The sequence below is a fragment of the Sturnus vulgaris genome, chromosome 5, assembly GCF_052056855.1.
Source record: "Sturnus vulgaris isolate bStuVul1 chromosome 5, bStuVul1.hap1, whole genome shotgun sequence".
Classification (NCBI taxonomy): domain Eukaryota; kingdom Metazoa; phylum Chordata; class Aves; order Passeriformes; family Sturnidae; genus Sturnus; species Sturnus vulgaris.
In genome coordinates, this window is record NC_142247.1 from 44,609,293 (window position 1) to 44,623,414 (window position 14,122).

Genomic DNA, 14,122 nt, shown 5'->3' on the forward strand with positions numbered 1-14,122 from the left:
AAACCTACTTTGTATGGAGACATAGTGACTAAAGTATTGTGCAGTTTGTAAGTTCTGATTTAAATACTAAGACATAAGGCTGGAGATTCAAGTACTGTTTCTGTCATGTTTGTGATGACAATAAGGAGGAAAGAGTTCAAGAGATTCAACCAATATCCTCATATGGAGTAAACTTGCAACTCTACACATTTCTCATGAAAAATGTCAAGAAAAATGTCTCAGCAATGTGAATAACAAGTATTTTTATGTGTTGTTTTCCCAGCTGTGCAGTTGAAGCAGTGAAAGCCATAAATCCCAAACTACAGTGTCCCTAAGTTACCCCACTGATTTAGCAGAAAGAAGAATGTCCCTACTGTTATACAGGATCTAACCAAATTTTGCATTTTACAGTTATGAATATAAAAAAGACTTGAAGACCTAATATAGAAGTTTTACTGTTAGGATTACATATAAGCAATAATATTTCTATTACGCAAACTATTTATTTAATTTAGTTGGGAAATAAACTGGTTTTCAGAACTGAAAGTCAGACTTATTTCAAGTCTTTCAGTCATGGCTAATACTGACGTGATTAGTGATATTTAGTCAAGAGAATCTATTATCAAGGAATGACTGGATTTCGCTTCCAGTTGTTACACAGATCAACCTTTATGCTTGCAAGGAAAGAGTGAAAATAGAGAATAGGTTCTTTAACCATTAACCTGAATAGGGATATGTGAACTTTAATGAATTTGCTCAATCAGAATTTTCTGAACAAAATGCTAAACATTCATCTGCATCTGACTGCCTTATACAACCACACTTAAATCACCAAGGTGCCTTGCTATGTCTGTCATCTGGCTTTGGAGAAAATCCCAGAGACACAAGACAGACCTTTCCTACAACCCAGATAGCGGGTTTAAGGTCCTACTGTCACCCCCACAACCACAGGTTCAGGGTGCTGGCTGTATCCCTGTGCTCACATGCTGGATCGACTTCCTCAGACCCTAGATCTCTGGTGATGAAACCATACTATAAACATTACTTTTTCAGGATTGTCTACCATGTCTTGTTGCTACTTAAAATATCTAAATGATAATTTTTCAGGATTCACATTTTGTGAAGGAAAAAAATTTATTCAAACTGACCTGAAAAGACAGTACACCACCAGAGTTTCCCATAGGTATCAGTTCCTTTCAGAAAGGACATTTCAAAATCCCTTGAAATGTTCTCTGCTCTACTGAGGAAATATAAAGTTAATATAACCTTTGAGATTCTTATTCGCTAAAATATTATTTTGTTCCATGACTAAACAGATCTCCAATGCACACATCTATACAGGGAGCTCTATTTTATATTACAATTTAATTCACTTGCTATGAATAGTCACAACATTAGTCTACTGCAGAGAATCTATTCAGTATATTTGAAAATCCATTTATTTTCATTTATTGGTATGCATGTGCTACACTTGTATATAATACAGTATTTTCAGCGCTGTTTAAGAACAAGTAAACAAAGAAAACAAGTATTGAGAAGCGTGATATAGATTTTCAACCAAATAGAGATCATATTCAGATTTTACAAAACAGCACATTTACACTATGCACTGTCCCAGACAACCTCTTTAAGATGCTACCTTCCATCAGAACCTCTTAGCACAAATCCATGTAATACATCCTAAAATACTGAGAGACCTATTTTTTGCTACAAACGGTTTATTCTAATTGAATTATAATCAGAAAATAAGATCTTTTCCTGTCTATATATTTTTTTTATTATTTCCCATGAAATAATGATAGAATATACTTGTCAATTTTATTCCCAACCACCATTTATTTTATGTAAGCTCTCCTGTGCAATAATACAGCAGAGGTAATGAAATGGTTTTGGAACAGCAGGGGCTACAGTGACAAGCAGAGCACGCCAGGGTGTTCATCCATCATAGAACTTAATATATAACTAAACTAGTCATGACAATGGCTTGTAATGATTAAACCATTTCCTTCTATTCCTTTTTTTTTCTTTTTTTTCTTTTCAGTTTTTTGTTTGCTGTGTTTGGTAACCACATAGGACTTAAACAAGCTTACCTCTGTGTATTTTTTGGCTGCCATTAACTATGCGTGGCTTTCATTTGAATTCACCAAAGCATAAAGTCAGAACTCCCTCTAGTCAGTATGTTTATGCAGTGTCACTAAAAGGAATTGCCAAATTTCTTTTGTATCAACATTACACATGGTACAATATACATTAAATGGAGTATAAAGTTATACATTCTGTAATAACTTAGGAAAAAGCTCAAAGATGCTTAAGGCCTTTAAATATTGAGGATTTTTTTCATGTAGCAACACAAAGTTAAGTCACAAAGTTAGAAACAAAAAAAACAGATCTGAATAGGATGACTGTAAGCAAGCAAAAAACCCATGAAGTGCAAAACTGGAAGAGCACTAGGACTTCTTTCCTTTATGGCAAACAGACCGAGCAGACATCTACATAAGCATCTATTAGTACCTAGGTTCAAGCAAGAGATTTTATTTTTTAATAAAAGACAAAAATTCTGAATGATTACCCTCCAATATCATAATTGCAATATTCAATTACATTCCTGTCTACCTTTGTAAAAAAGGGATGAAATAGCGTAATTGACTGCTTACCATCAATTTAAATGAATTAAAGGTTAGGAAAGTAAAGTACATATTGGAATCAACCATTTCCTTCAAACTAAATGGAAATGTATATATTAAAGATATAAAATGCTTTATTATGGAAGTGGTAATTGAGTTTTGACCACTACTTTCTTTAACTGTGAAGCTGCAGTAGTTGGTTAGCCTTAGGGAAACATGTCAACCTGACTATACATTCTAATATGACTGATGTATTCAGATAAATATTACTTATCAACAATAGTTATTAACAATGGATATATAATTCCATTCCTATAACAAAGCAACTTCAAGATGTTGAAATATGTACCTTTGATAGCTGCAAGATTAGAACACAAATAAAAATGTCTAAAACTGCACCATGCCAGAGGACAATTTCTGCAACAGAAATTTAATTAAAGCAGTGTGCAGTCCCACCAGCAATCTGAACAGTGGACAAAAGATCATTTTAGAATGAAGGATCCAATACATTTCAGAGGTTGACTTCTTCAAGATGAAAAACCACTGATCTGCAACGGAGAGCCCAAAAGTTTGCTGGTTTTCTGCACCTTTAGAATATTAGCTTGTGATTACAGCTGCAAATTCCTCAGCAAGTGCAATTTTACAAGTGTACACAGTTCAATCCGTTGAAATATTTGTGACACATAAGTTCAAAATAACTTTCCAGTCGTTTTGATCTCAAGGCTGTTGCTGATTACAAGCCAGGTTCTCATTGAAACAATTGATTCTGAAGGATACACCTAAGTAGTATAAAATTTCACTTCACGGATTGACTGGAGGAATGAAATTCCTTTGTGTTTTATTTAATGTTATCAGTCTTGAGACTGGCTTGATTTGTCTTTAGCTATCGGGTAACCTGTAAAGAAAAAGAAAATCAGAAAATCAAAACTGGGCATAGTGAATCTACTTCCAAAACACTGGAAACTGAGACTGACGTGTAAGATCTCTGTTCAGCAAAGCACTTTCGATTGTTTTTCAATAAGGGAATAAACCCAGATGGTATTAGATGGCATTGCTCCCCAGTTTAAACTGTGTTTAATTGCTTTGTGGGAATAGGATTTGACAAGGAGAAATTGAAATGTGACTATGCCTAAAAAATATAATAAAATAATGAATTGCCAACCCACAAATTTCTGATTTCTGTTATTCTTTTTTTTGTTGTTAAAAATTCTGTATGGTAACAGATATATTTTTTAAATCTTAGCCATTGAGTATACAGTGATTCATACTGGTGCTGTATTATTCCATTCTTTGTAAGCATCTTTGCAAAACAATCATAACATCATAGAATCATTTAGCTTGGAAAAGGCAATAATCACTTAGTGGAGAAACAGGACAAAACTCATACATAAGTTAGCAAGAGACAGAGATCCTGTTATTCATAAAGTAAAAAAATTACCAAGGATTTAATTTAGAGTGGTTTCACCCAGCCTAGCATGAAACAAGAGGGAAACAGAAGGACCACTGAGAAAGAGTGGAGGACAAAGCATTTCACAATAATTGGACTTTTCCTCTAAGTGATTTGGATTTTAAATTTTACAAGAAAAATTCTGTCACATCAAAGAAACATAACTTAGAGGAATATTTCTGCTGTGTCAGTGGATACAATTAATCATCATGTAACCTTTTAATATCAAACTGTGTCAGGGGGAAATGTCCCAAGGCTTGAGGAACAACTCATTGGAATGGCCACAACACTTTATGACATCAAGGGGCATATGCTCTTCATTTTGATCACAGAGAGAAGGGTCATGATCCTTAATGATGAAACATTCTTTTGCCCCCAGCAAAAATGTTTGCATACAGTTCTTGTCAGCTCTGCAGAGCATAAACGTAGAACAAACAGAATATTAAACAGACTGTTCAAGGAGCTCATTACTTCAGCTTCCCTTCTCCACAGAATTGTTTTGAGGAACTGCACTTGAGGCAATAATAAAATTGTGCTTTGTGATTTTTATGATACACAAGCTTATTTATTACACTGCTTTTATTTTGCTTTGGTCTCTTGCTGTTAGAAACAGCCTCATGTGGCCCCTTCTAAAGTGGAAGATTGCCTGAAAAAATAATAAAGAATTAATTTAAAAGTCAGGCAACATATTTCTCTGCCCTGCACCAAAGCTCAAAAGGCTGATGCACCATCTTATTGTTATTTAGTTTGCTACTTTATTGTAGCAAACTGAAATTCTACTCATGGAACCAGGTAACACTGAGCTACACAATGAAAAATACACATCTTTTGATACTACCTGCAGTTGGAATTTTATTAGCTTCAGATGTGATACATGTATCTATATCTATTTCTATATCTATATCTGATCTATATTTATCTATGTCTATGTATCTATATAGTAAAGAGCCACCAAGGCAAATAAGACACAGAAGCAAATCATATGAGGAAAGGCTGAGGACACTGGAACTCCTCAACCTGGAGAAGAGAAGGCTCGGGGGGATGTCATCAATATGTGCAAATATCTGAAGAAAGGGTGCCAAGGAAATGGAGCCAGACACTTTTCAAGTGATGTCCAGCAGCAGGACAAGAAAGTAAACACAAGCAAACACAGGACGTACTATCTCAGGAAAAAGTTTTTACTGTGAGGGTGACTGAGTGCTAGCACATATTGCCCAGGGAGAATGTTGCTTCATTCTTGAAGGTATTCAAAAGCTGGTCCTAACTGGCTTTAGATGGCACTGCTTGAGCCAGGGGGTGGCACTTCCAGAGTTGCCTTCCAACCTTAACTATCCTAACCCTAACCCTAATCCTATGTGATGTATAACCCTAATATGTGATGTATCATTCTATTACACCCAGAACTACCACACATGGACTAAGGAGGTAAACTTCAGATGATAAAAATGGAATTTTTGCACATACATGACTGCTCAGTTACATGGCTGTTTGGGAGTGCAAATGTATTTTCAGTCACAAGAAAACTCAGTAAAATCATAATCTACTATCTGCTCCCCACAACTAGCACTACAACCCTGTGGTGAAAATATCCCTATGAAAGCAACATACACTGTCACATAAATTATATAAGTGAAAAAAATAAGAAAAACAAAAGCAGATAGTCTTTCAAATTTCTCTGTATCAGGTCACTCACCTACCCACATATATATATACACATATATGCTTCTGTGTATGATGTCAATACTTCTATGTTCAAGCATAGACTGCACATCAATATTAATGGAAGTTATATATCTACATACTATACATATCACAGAGTGAATAAACTTCTTGATTATTAAAGACAGTTTCATAAAGAAGCTATGAAATTTTAAGTAATATGTAGCGATGGTATTCCCAGAAATGCTTGATTTTGGATAGAGTAAATGCTATTTGAGTAAGCGTCTGGGAAGTAAAGTATTAAGGTATTGTGCCAAAGGCCTTCATAGAAAAAGAGGGACCAATAACAATATGTGTCTGATCTTTAAGATCCTTGGAGAACAGTAACATCCTGAATAGGTGCAAATCAAGTTTTCAGTTAATAATTAATACAGATGGAAAATTAACAATAAAATTTTAAAAGTACATTAAACATTTAGCATCTTAGGTGCTGATTTGAATTAATTTGTTCATTCTTGAAATGCAATTACTTTCTTTATACTAATAAATTTTTTCATAATGTTGTTATATCATAAGTACACCGCATTAGATTCTTTTCATTTTCTTGTCCTAAATATGCAATTAAAGCATAATTACTCTGCAGTTGCAGACTTTTGAATTTAAATTGGTGAGGGGCTGCTGTAAATTGGCTATAATTGTGTGGACTCACTTGTTTTACTTTAACACAACAATATATAATTAAATGCACCTAAAGATTTCCACATTATTCTGCTCACTAAATGTTCAGAAAAAACTCAGTCTTTGGGTAAAACATTTTTTTGCCAGTGTAATGCAGAATGGATCAGACATGAAAAGATCTCATGACATCACATTAAACGAGCTACCAGCCTCAAGAGATTTTTCTAGACAACCTGCATTCCAGTGCTGCTCACAATGGGTAGGAAATATTCTCACTTGTGAAATCCACACAGTGGATGAATACAGCAGATAATATTATTTATTTCGTTAGAATAGATTCTCAGTAAGAACCAAGCCCGATACTTTTACTCAGGACTTTCTTCTGCCTTAGAAGATGAATGAAGAAAAATCAAGACTATATGATGAAAAGAATGGCTGAGAGAATATGCCATGTATAGGGAAGCACTTCTCCTTTAATTCAGGCACCTGAGCATCAAAGTTAGAGAACCACAATTAAGTATAGTAAAAGTCTTCTGTTTCTTCAGAGAAACAAATATATCGCAAATCACTAGCTTATGGAATGGCTTCTATGGACAATATGGAATAGCGTCTATGTTCAAAATTAGGCACATAATTATTATATAATGTTGGAATAAAATACATAACAATATATGGTATATTGAAATTAAGTGTGTCTGGAAAGTTTCATAACACAACCTGTACATTACTATTTTTTGACTGGCAGCTTTTTAAATTTTTTTTGTGTTTATCGTAAACCATACACGAAATCCATATTGAAAACTGACTCAAGTTTGCAAAGTCAAGCACTTGAAAGTTAGCAACTTGTCTTTTTATATGTCTCCTTGCAATTTAATTCTCGCTTTTTTCCATCATGCACAGCAAAGAAGAGACTTTAGTGCATGAGGATAGTTGGAGGGAAGACAGGACTATGTATCAATGCAAATGCAGAAAAGGTAAAATTTTTAAGCCAATATTTCTTGCCTTGACAGATGATTCCACATGGATGGACCCTCTGTTTTAGATTTTTTCCAAAGAAACAGAAAGTACTTAATAGAAGATTTTTCTTTTTAATTAGAACTCTTCCATCAACCATATATGATTGTGTGTGGTCATAAGTTATGTCATCTAAGCATACTCAGGCTTTTTCTTTTCTTTTTTTCTTGTGATACATAAGATGCAGGAAGGAAATTATTTTTTGTGAAAGCAATTAATAGCTCACCCTGAGCTAAGTGGAATTTCATGAGACAAAGTCATCTTGGCACCCCTTCCATTTTTCTCTAAAACATTAAAAGCCTGTGGGAAGCAAAAATGATATGGGGATTTCAAACAAAAACAAGAGGTCTCACAAATTTATTTTGCAACCAACATGACATCAGCTAAATACAGGGAATGACAAAAGCCATAAGGAATGGCTTGAAGAAATGCCTACAATGGATTGTCCTCCAAGTCATGGAAAAAAGATAGAGATCTCATACCAAAACAGCCAAAACAGCCCATGCAGTATGCAGTATATTTCTGTCCAGTTTTTGTCCTTATTGTGGTATTCTTTCTTATACTGTATGCAAAATACCACCAAAAAAAATAATAAAATTATGAACAAAGTGATTCTTTAGCAAACCTTTCCTAAAAACGAATGAACTTGGGAGGGCTATATCAGTCTTTTTTTTCCTATAGCATAAATAATTTTGTTGTAGTAGTAAGAACTTAATATAAATATTAAAGTGTAGAAACAGAAAGGCCCATGTCACTAGAAAAAAACGTCTGCCAGTGCATTTTTTCCACTCATAACCTCCAAGAATGAGGTTGAGGTTGGAAATGAATCTTTTGAACAGATGAAAGCACACTGTTTCCTGGAACTTTAAAATCCATACAGTGTATTTGTCATGCACTATCATTCATACATGGCTTGTGAAAACAAATGGCAGTTTGCATTGCCACTTGTGCATGTTCATTCACTGAAACAGTTCAACTTGTAAACTTGCAAAATGCTTCTGTTCTAGTACTAGTATCTTGTACCAGTGATAATCCAAAATTCTTTCCGAATGTTAACAAAAGGCAGGTTCACAATTTCCTCACGGATTATTAATCCTGTCATTAATGTTCCAATGAACTGGGGAAAGGGGACAAAAAGATGTTAAGGACCTTTCTGGAATAGGGCTCCTATATGAATTGGCCCTTTACAGTAGGTAGGTAAGGACTTCAGTCTTTATTGCTAAATAACTAAGTTTCGGGAGGCAGGAGGAACCATTTCAAAAGCCTGAGAAATGAAGGTGACTCAAGCATATTTCAAGGGAACTGCAAGAGAGAACCATTAATTAGGACACAGTATTTTAGTATTTTAGTATTTTAGTATTTTAGTATATTAATATTGCAGACAGCTGTTTGACATGGGCTAATTACAAAAGGCAGAATTTGAGGCACTTGGTAGCAGTCTGAAAAACAGATATTTAATGATAACTACACAGATTCAATGACCTTCAGAGAAGGTTACGTATTGGAAGACACTTTGTCAAATTATCAAATGTTTCATTCCTGTTTATAAAATTTTGAGTCTACCTAACTTTATTTAAGGACTCAAGAGCTTTAAATTGTTCCCTTACTTTTATTTTAAGCACTGCAGCAGAAAATTATTAATCTAAACATGTTCCCAAGCCTGTTAAGCTACTTAGAACTCTAGATCCTCCTGCTTGTCCTTCAGGAGCTATGACTAACTCATTTATTAATTAAAAAGAGTATTTCCCAGGACATGACTCAAAATGTTCCCAGGTCTTTGATAACCATGAGACTCTAAAACCTTTTAATTCTTTCATATTTTATTGTATAATGACTAATCGGAACTGCAGTTGTGATAGTTCCTGTACTTAGGGCTTCCATTATAGAGAGACAAACATTTTAAAAACTCATTTCATGCAATGTCATTTGAAATATAACACTATACTCCTTTATTTCCCACTGCTCTTAAGGACTTCAGCAGGAAAATTTTGGTGGTAAAGTGGAAGACCTAGACAATCAGTGTTTAAAATTGTAATTGAAACTAAAAGGCTTTGGAAACTTTTCACATGTAAAGTGAGCTTTCCAACTACTTCAAATAGTCTGAAAGGTTAGACTAGAGAAGTAGGTAAAAGAAAAATACCTCAGAGCATGGTATATGTTCCTATAAATGATAAAGGTCCTCGTCTTTAACATAGCTTTAAGGTAGGTGGACAACTTCTAGCCTATCTTAGGAATATAATGGAAATACCCATTTCTTAGTTTTTTCTGAAATTTAAGTAATTCAGTATCAGATACTGAGCTTTCAACTACAGATGCCACACCAGACTGAATGTATTAAGATGGACTTCAATTCCTAGCCTGTTCTCCATAGCATCTCGTTTCCCCATGAGAGAGAGTAACTTGTGCTTACCAACTGGGTCTATCTTTGAAAGTCAGGTGTGTGAAGACATTTTAGGGCTCTAAGAAGCATCTAAGCACCACTCTGAGGCTGCTTAGGAGCACCGTAAGGGTTTCTTCAATCATCCTCCATAAACTCTGCCCAAATGAGCCACAAGTTTTTAAAGTCTGCAGCAAACTAAGCAACTACAGTGACGAGTAACGTACAACAATTCCTGTTAATACTATGTAAACCTGTATTTGTACACACCTGCTGCTTTGTGAATAATAAACCGGGGCTGGAACACATTTTCTGGAGTGGTTTGACTCTTTATTCCTCAACGAACGTTCTGGCCCTTCCTTAGAATCGAACCAAGACTAGGATTCACCACAACTAGTACTCCAACATGGAGCCAGAATATTTTTGGGAATGTGTGGGGAAAAAAAACTGTCATCAGGCACAGCAGAAACCTCTTTTCTCTACTTCTCCATTCGGACTTGAGGAGTTTTACACGTTTGCCTAAGAAACAAACACGTGTCAAGTACTACACTGTTATGAAATTGATTACAGAAAACAAAACTGATATAGTTGGAATCTTTTTAAAACTTACAAGGAAAACACAAAATGACAGGAAAAAACAAATTTCAGAATCAGAGAAGATTCTCTTAGGAAAAGTGCATCGTCTTCAAAATATCCAAACATACCCAAATTCAAGCCAAAAAGCAATAGAAACTGATAGATTACACTCATTTCTGAAAGTATATCAGCAGCATTTCAGTATGACAAAACAGTAATTGAAAAGTTCTTTGAGAATAAGTCCATGCATAGACCTGTGGTACAGAAAGGAGCCATGAAGTCAGAAGACAATTCCTTCAAAATGAAAGATTTGAGTGTGTTCTCCTAATATATGTTTAAAGTAAAAAAAATAAAAAAAATAAAAATTAGAAGGTTAATAACATAATAAAAAAACAGATAATACATTACACATTTCAAAAGACAATATTCAATTCAAGGATAGTTCTTTATTTATATATTTGAGATAGATTTTGGACCTGCCAATAATGATTGCTTCTGAAAAGTGATTCACAGCATCTCAAAAGATCACCAAAATTTCTTTAAGTTTTCTTCTTTTATTTTCTTAACCCTTTTAACTTAAATATCATGCTGCAGATCATTGAAAATATACAATTAAACTCAAAACATCAATAATCTCTTACTTAAATAAAATCTCTACATCTTTGAATACTATGAAACCAATTAATATGGTCCTGTGATCATATTTCCTTGAACTGGATAGTTTACAAAATAAAATTAATTGGTACAACTCACTGGGACAATTATGATAGTGAGTAGCTGATGAAGACATATGAGTTACATCAAGGCTAAATCCAATTCATTTGTCCTTCCTATGTACTCATTATTACTGTCTTCCCAAAGGTTATGCCATTGTATTGAACATAACCTAATTTTCTCAATGTTTCTGTAACTCGGTAGAAAACTGAGTTTATGTTTCATTTACAGACAACAGTTTCATATTAAGTGAAGATTTAAACATAAACCTTATTTTACTTTCTGCAGCAATTCAGACAAGGATATATCCTCTTGAGGTTTTTATAGTGATCAGAAGTCCATGGTGGGACTGCAGCATGGCGGCATAAAAGACTGCAAGGCAATTAATTACATAAATGTAATGTTTTTCTCTTCTACACCACTTATCCCACCTAATCATACCAATTGGGAGATAAAATCAATGTCTTTCCTCTGAACGTGTGAGGAAACTGAAGGTAAATAGTCATGTTACCCTTTCAACTGTCAGGAAACAAGTGGAAATGGAGAGATGGCCACAGAATGTTTATGTCTTTGGCTCTACCTGACTTCACTTACCTATAGAACAGGCTACACTTGTTTTTGATTGGAAAGGAAAACCTGTAACAAGCAGTTTCCTGTGTTTACATTCGAAATATGAAAAAGCAAAACAAATTTTTAAAAACTAAACTCAGCCTTGTTTTAAAATTAGACTGAAGTTTTAAGTTAGGCATAAAGGATTTTCATCTTTTAATATATTTTTCCAGAAAAAGGGTCAGACTGAACTTCCAATTATCCCCACTAAAAAATATCAGGTAGTCTAAGTTAATAAAATTTGAGCTCTTTTTCTTCTTCAAATTTTATGCTGCAGGGTTTTTCCTGGTATTTTGAATGGAGAGTAAAAAGCCATTTGTACAAGTTCAAAATAGAAATGTAAATTATTTCCTTACCTGTAATTTTATCTTCTCTATGAGAGTACCTGCTGTTCTGTTAGTGCAGTACTGATGTGTTTTCTGCCTTTGTCCCAAGCTTCAGAGAATCCTCTGGTGATTTTTCCCCACTTGCTTACCAGCTTCCACTGCTGGCATTTTGAGGAAGTGCACTCACATTTGGCTCCAGGAATACTGCCATAGCTGAGGGAATATAAGACAACTAAAAAACAAGTTAGAAAACAGCAGAACCAATATCCAGGAAGGAAAAAATATTTTAAAACAATGAATCAGTCATCAACTGGAATCCCTTTGATCATTTTCCTCTCTCTTTTCATCCACTTAGAATTTCCACATGAAGAAAAGACTTTTCTGTGCTTGGAGGAATTTTGGCTTAAAAATGGGTAATGTCAGAGTAGTGGGTATTCATTCAGAGATTATAAAATTATTTTCAGGAAATCTAATTTTAACCTTCTCCTGTACAAGTACCCATCATTCCATCACTCCAATACAGATAAGAAAGAGAAGAAAGGTGGCAGATTTGGAGGATTTCAGAAAAATCCCTGAGATCTTTTCTCAAGTCCTAATAGAACTGTAAAAAAGGAAGACCTGAAGGCTTTTCACTCAGAAGCTGTCATAGATGAACAATAAGAAGGATTTCTTATTGCCCAGGGAAACATATAAAGTCTCTTTCTCTAAGAAATAGTCAAGATTCTGGTTTCTGATTCCCGATAGTTGTAGTCATCTCAGTAAAAGATGAAAAGAACAATAAGTACTGTCAGTTTAATAAGTAAATATTTTCTTGCTTGAGCATTATGGAGATATCCAGGTGAAAGTTGCAACACCTTATAAGACCTCTGTACTCAGGGTCATCTGGATATTATTTTTGAACTTCACAGTACACAGAAAAGAAGTATTCTGTCAAAGCTAAAAATGAATGCTAGGCGTTTTAACTCAGAACCTACTGTGGTATTCAATCTAATTTGTCTTTCTTATAGAACCTGTCCAGTTGTCTTCATATATGCATCTTCTAAATAGAATATGATCTAAGACAAAGTAAGTATGAATGAATCAAAGTATCTAATTGCAATTAGACTCTGGAATTCTAAAATCTCAATAAATGAGGGAAAGACCAAAAGGCTCAGAAGAGGTTGCTGCCTTCAAATTTCAGAAATGTAAGTACCAATGATGTGCTTTAAGACTGTGAGAAAGGAAAAGGACTCTGGCAATTTCCTGCATGACCTTCAAAAAAATAATTGGCTTTCAAAGTAATAAGCTTCAAATTTGTCAAGTTGCATTCTAGAAGAATAGAACAATAGATGAACAATAATTATTAGCAACTGGAATTGGAATAATGCCTTGAAGATGAGAAATTTGCATTTTCCAAGATCACTCTGAAAAGGTGACAAGAAATCAGGATAGATAGACAGGTCTCTAATTTCTAGAACAACTAATCTGATTTGGACTGCATTTGCCTGAACTAGAAACAGCATGAGCAGAGATAAAGTCCTTTGGTCTTCCTTTGGCAGGAAGATGTTCCTAAGCCACAAAGCTTCAATTGAGGATGAAGAAACAAGTTCTTCTGGCTGCTGTCAGTAATTTATCTTCTAACATTCTTCAACCTGAAGAGACAAAACTGCTGCTCTATTAAAATTCTTGGATCTATTACTACTTTGTTATTACATGTTGATTAGAGACAATCCATTGTTCTTTGAGAACCCATTGATCTTCAGAAAACAGAGATAAACTTTTATTCAGTCTTGCCAACATAATTTTACAGGTTTCATCATACAAATAAGCCCAGGTGGACTGGATATTTTGTAGCTTCACCCAAAATCTGCACTTCAGAGTTCCATGGCATTTATCACTGCAGATATGGAAAGTGATGGATGATAATCAGGACTGTAAGATCTAAGAAGGGATCATCTGTGTATTCTAATAATGCAGTAGAAGAAAGATCTGAGTCCATTTTATAGAACATGAAAAGTCATTTGGAGTCTTCTCTCTATACATGGAAGTAGTGTCTTGCCTGAAATTGACTTGGTGTTCACCAGGTGGTAGAAGGAGTAAAACTAAGTCATGAAAAAAATTAGTAATTTTGAAATTCTCA

General features: G+C 34.5%; 1 protein-coding gene across 16 annotated transcripts in view; it reads right to left on the bottom strand.

The window, feature by feature from the left end:
- Positions 1-1,395: 1,395 nt before the first annotated feature.
- TAFA2 (TAFA chemokine like family member 2) overlaps positions 1,396-14,122 on the bottom strand; it is a 185,822-nt gene continuing 173,095 nt past the window's right edge. For 4 of the 16 annotated variants that reach the window (XR_015803949.1, XR_015803951.1, XR_015803953.1 and 1 more), the window contains 3 exons: positions 10,609-10,678; positions 10,049-10,297; positions 1,396-3,498 (listed from right to left, as the gene is read on the bottom strand). Coding sequence is in view for 3 of the 16 variants with exons in the window: in XM_088165610.1 (XP_088021736.1) it covers positions 3,455-3,498; positions 10,609-10,678 (114 nt within the window). In the remaining 13 variants the exon portion in view is untranslated. Of the gene's footprint in view, positions 3,499-7,627; positions 7,702-10,048; positions 11,441-12,033; positions 12,236-14,122 lie in introns of those variants that run through there. The other 12 variants (XR_015803959.1, XR_015803960.1, XR_015803950.1 and 9 more) reach the window with 11 other exon arrangements.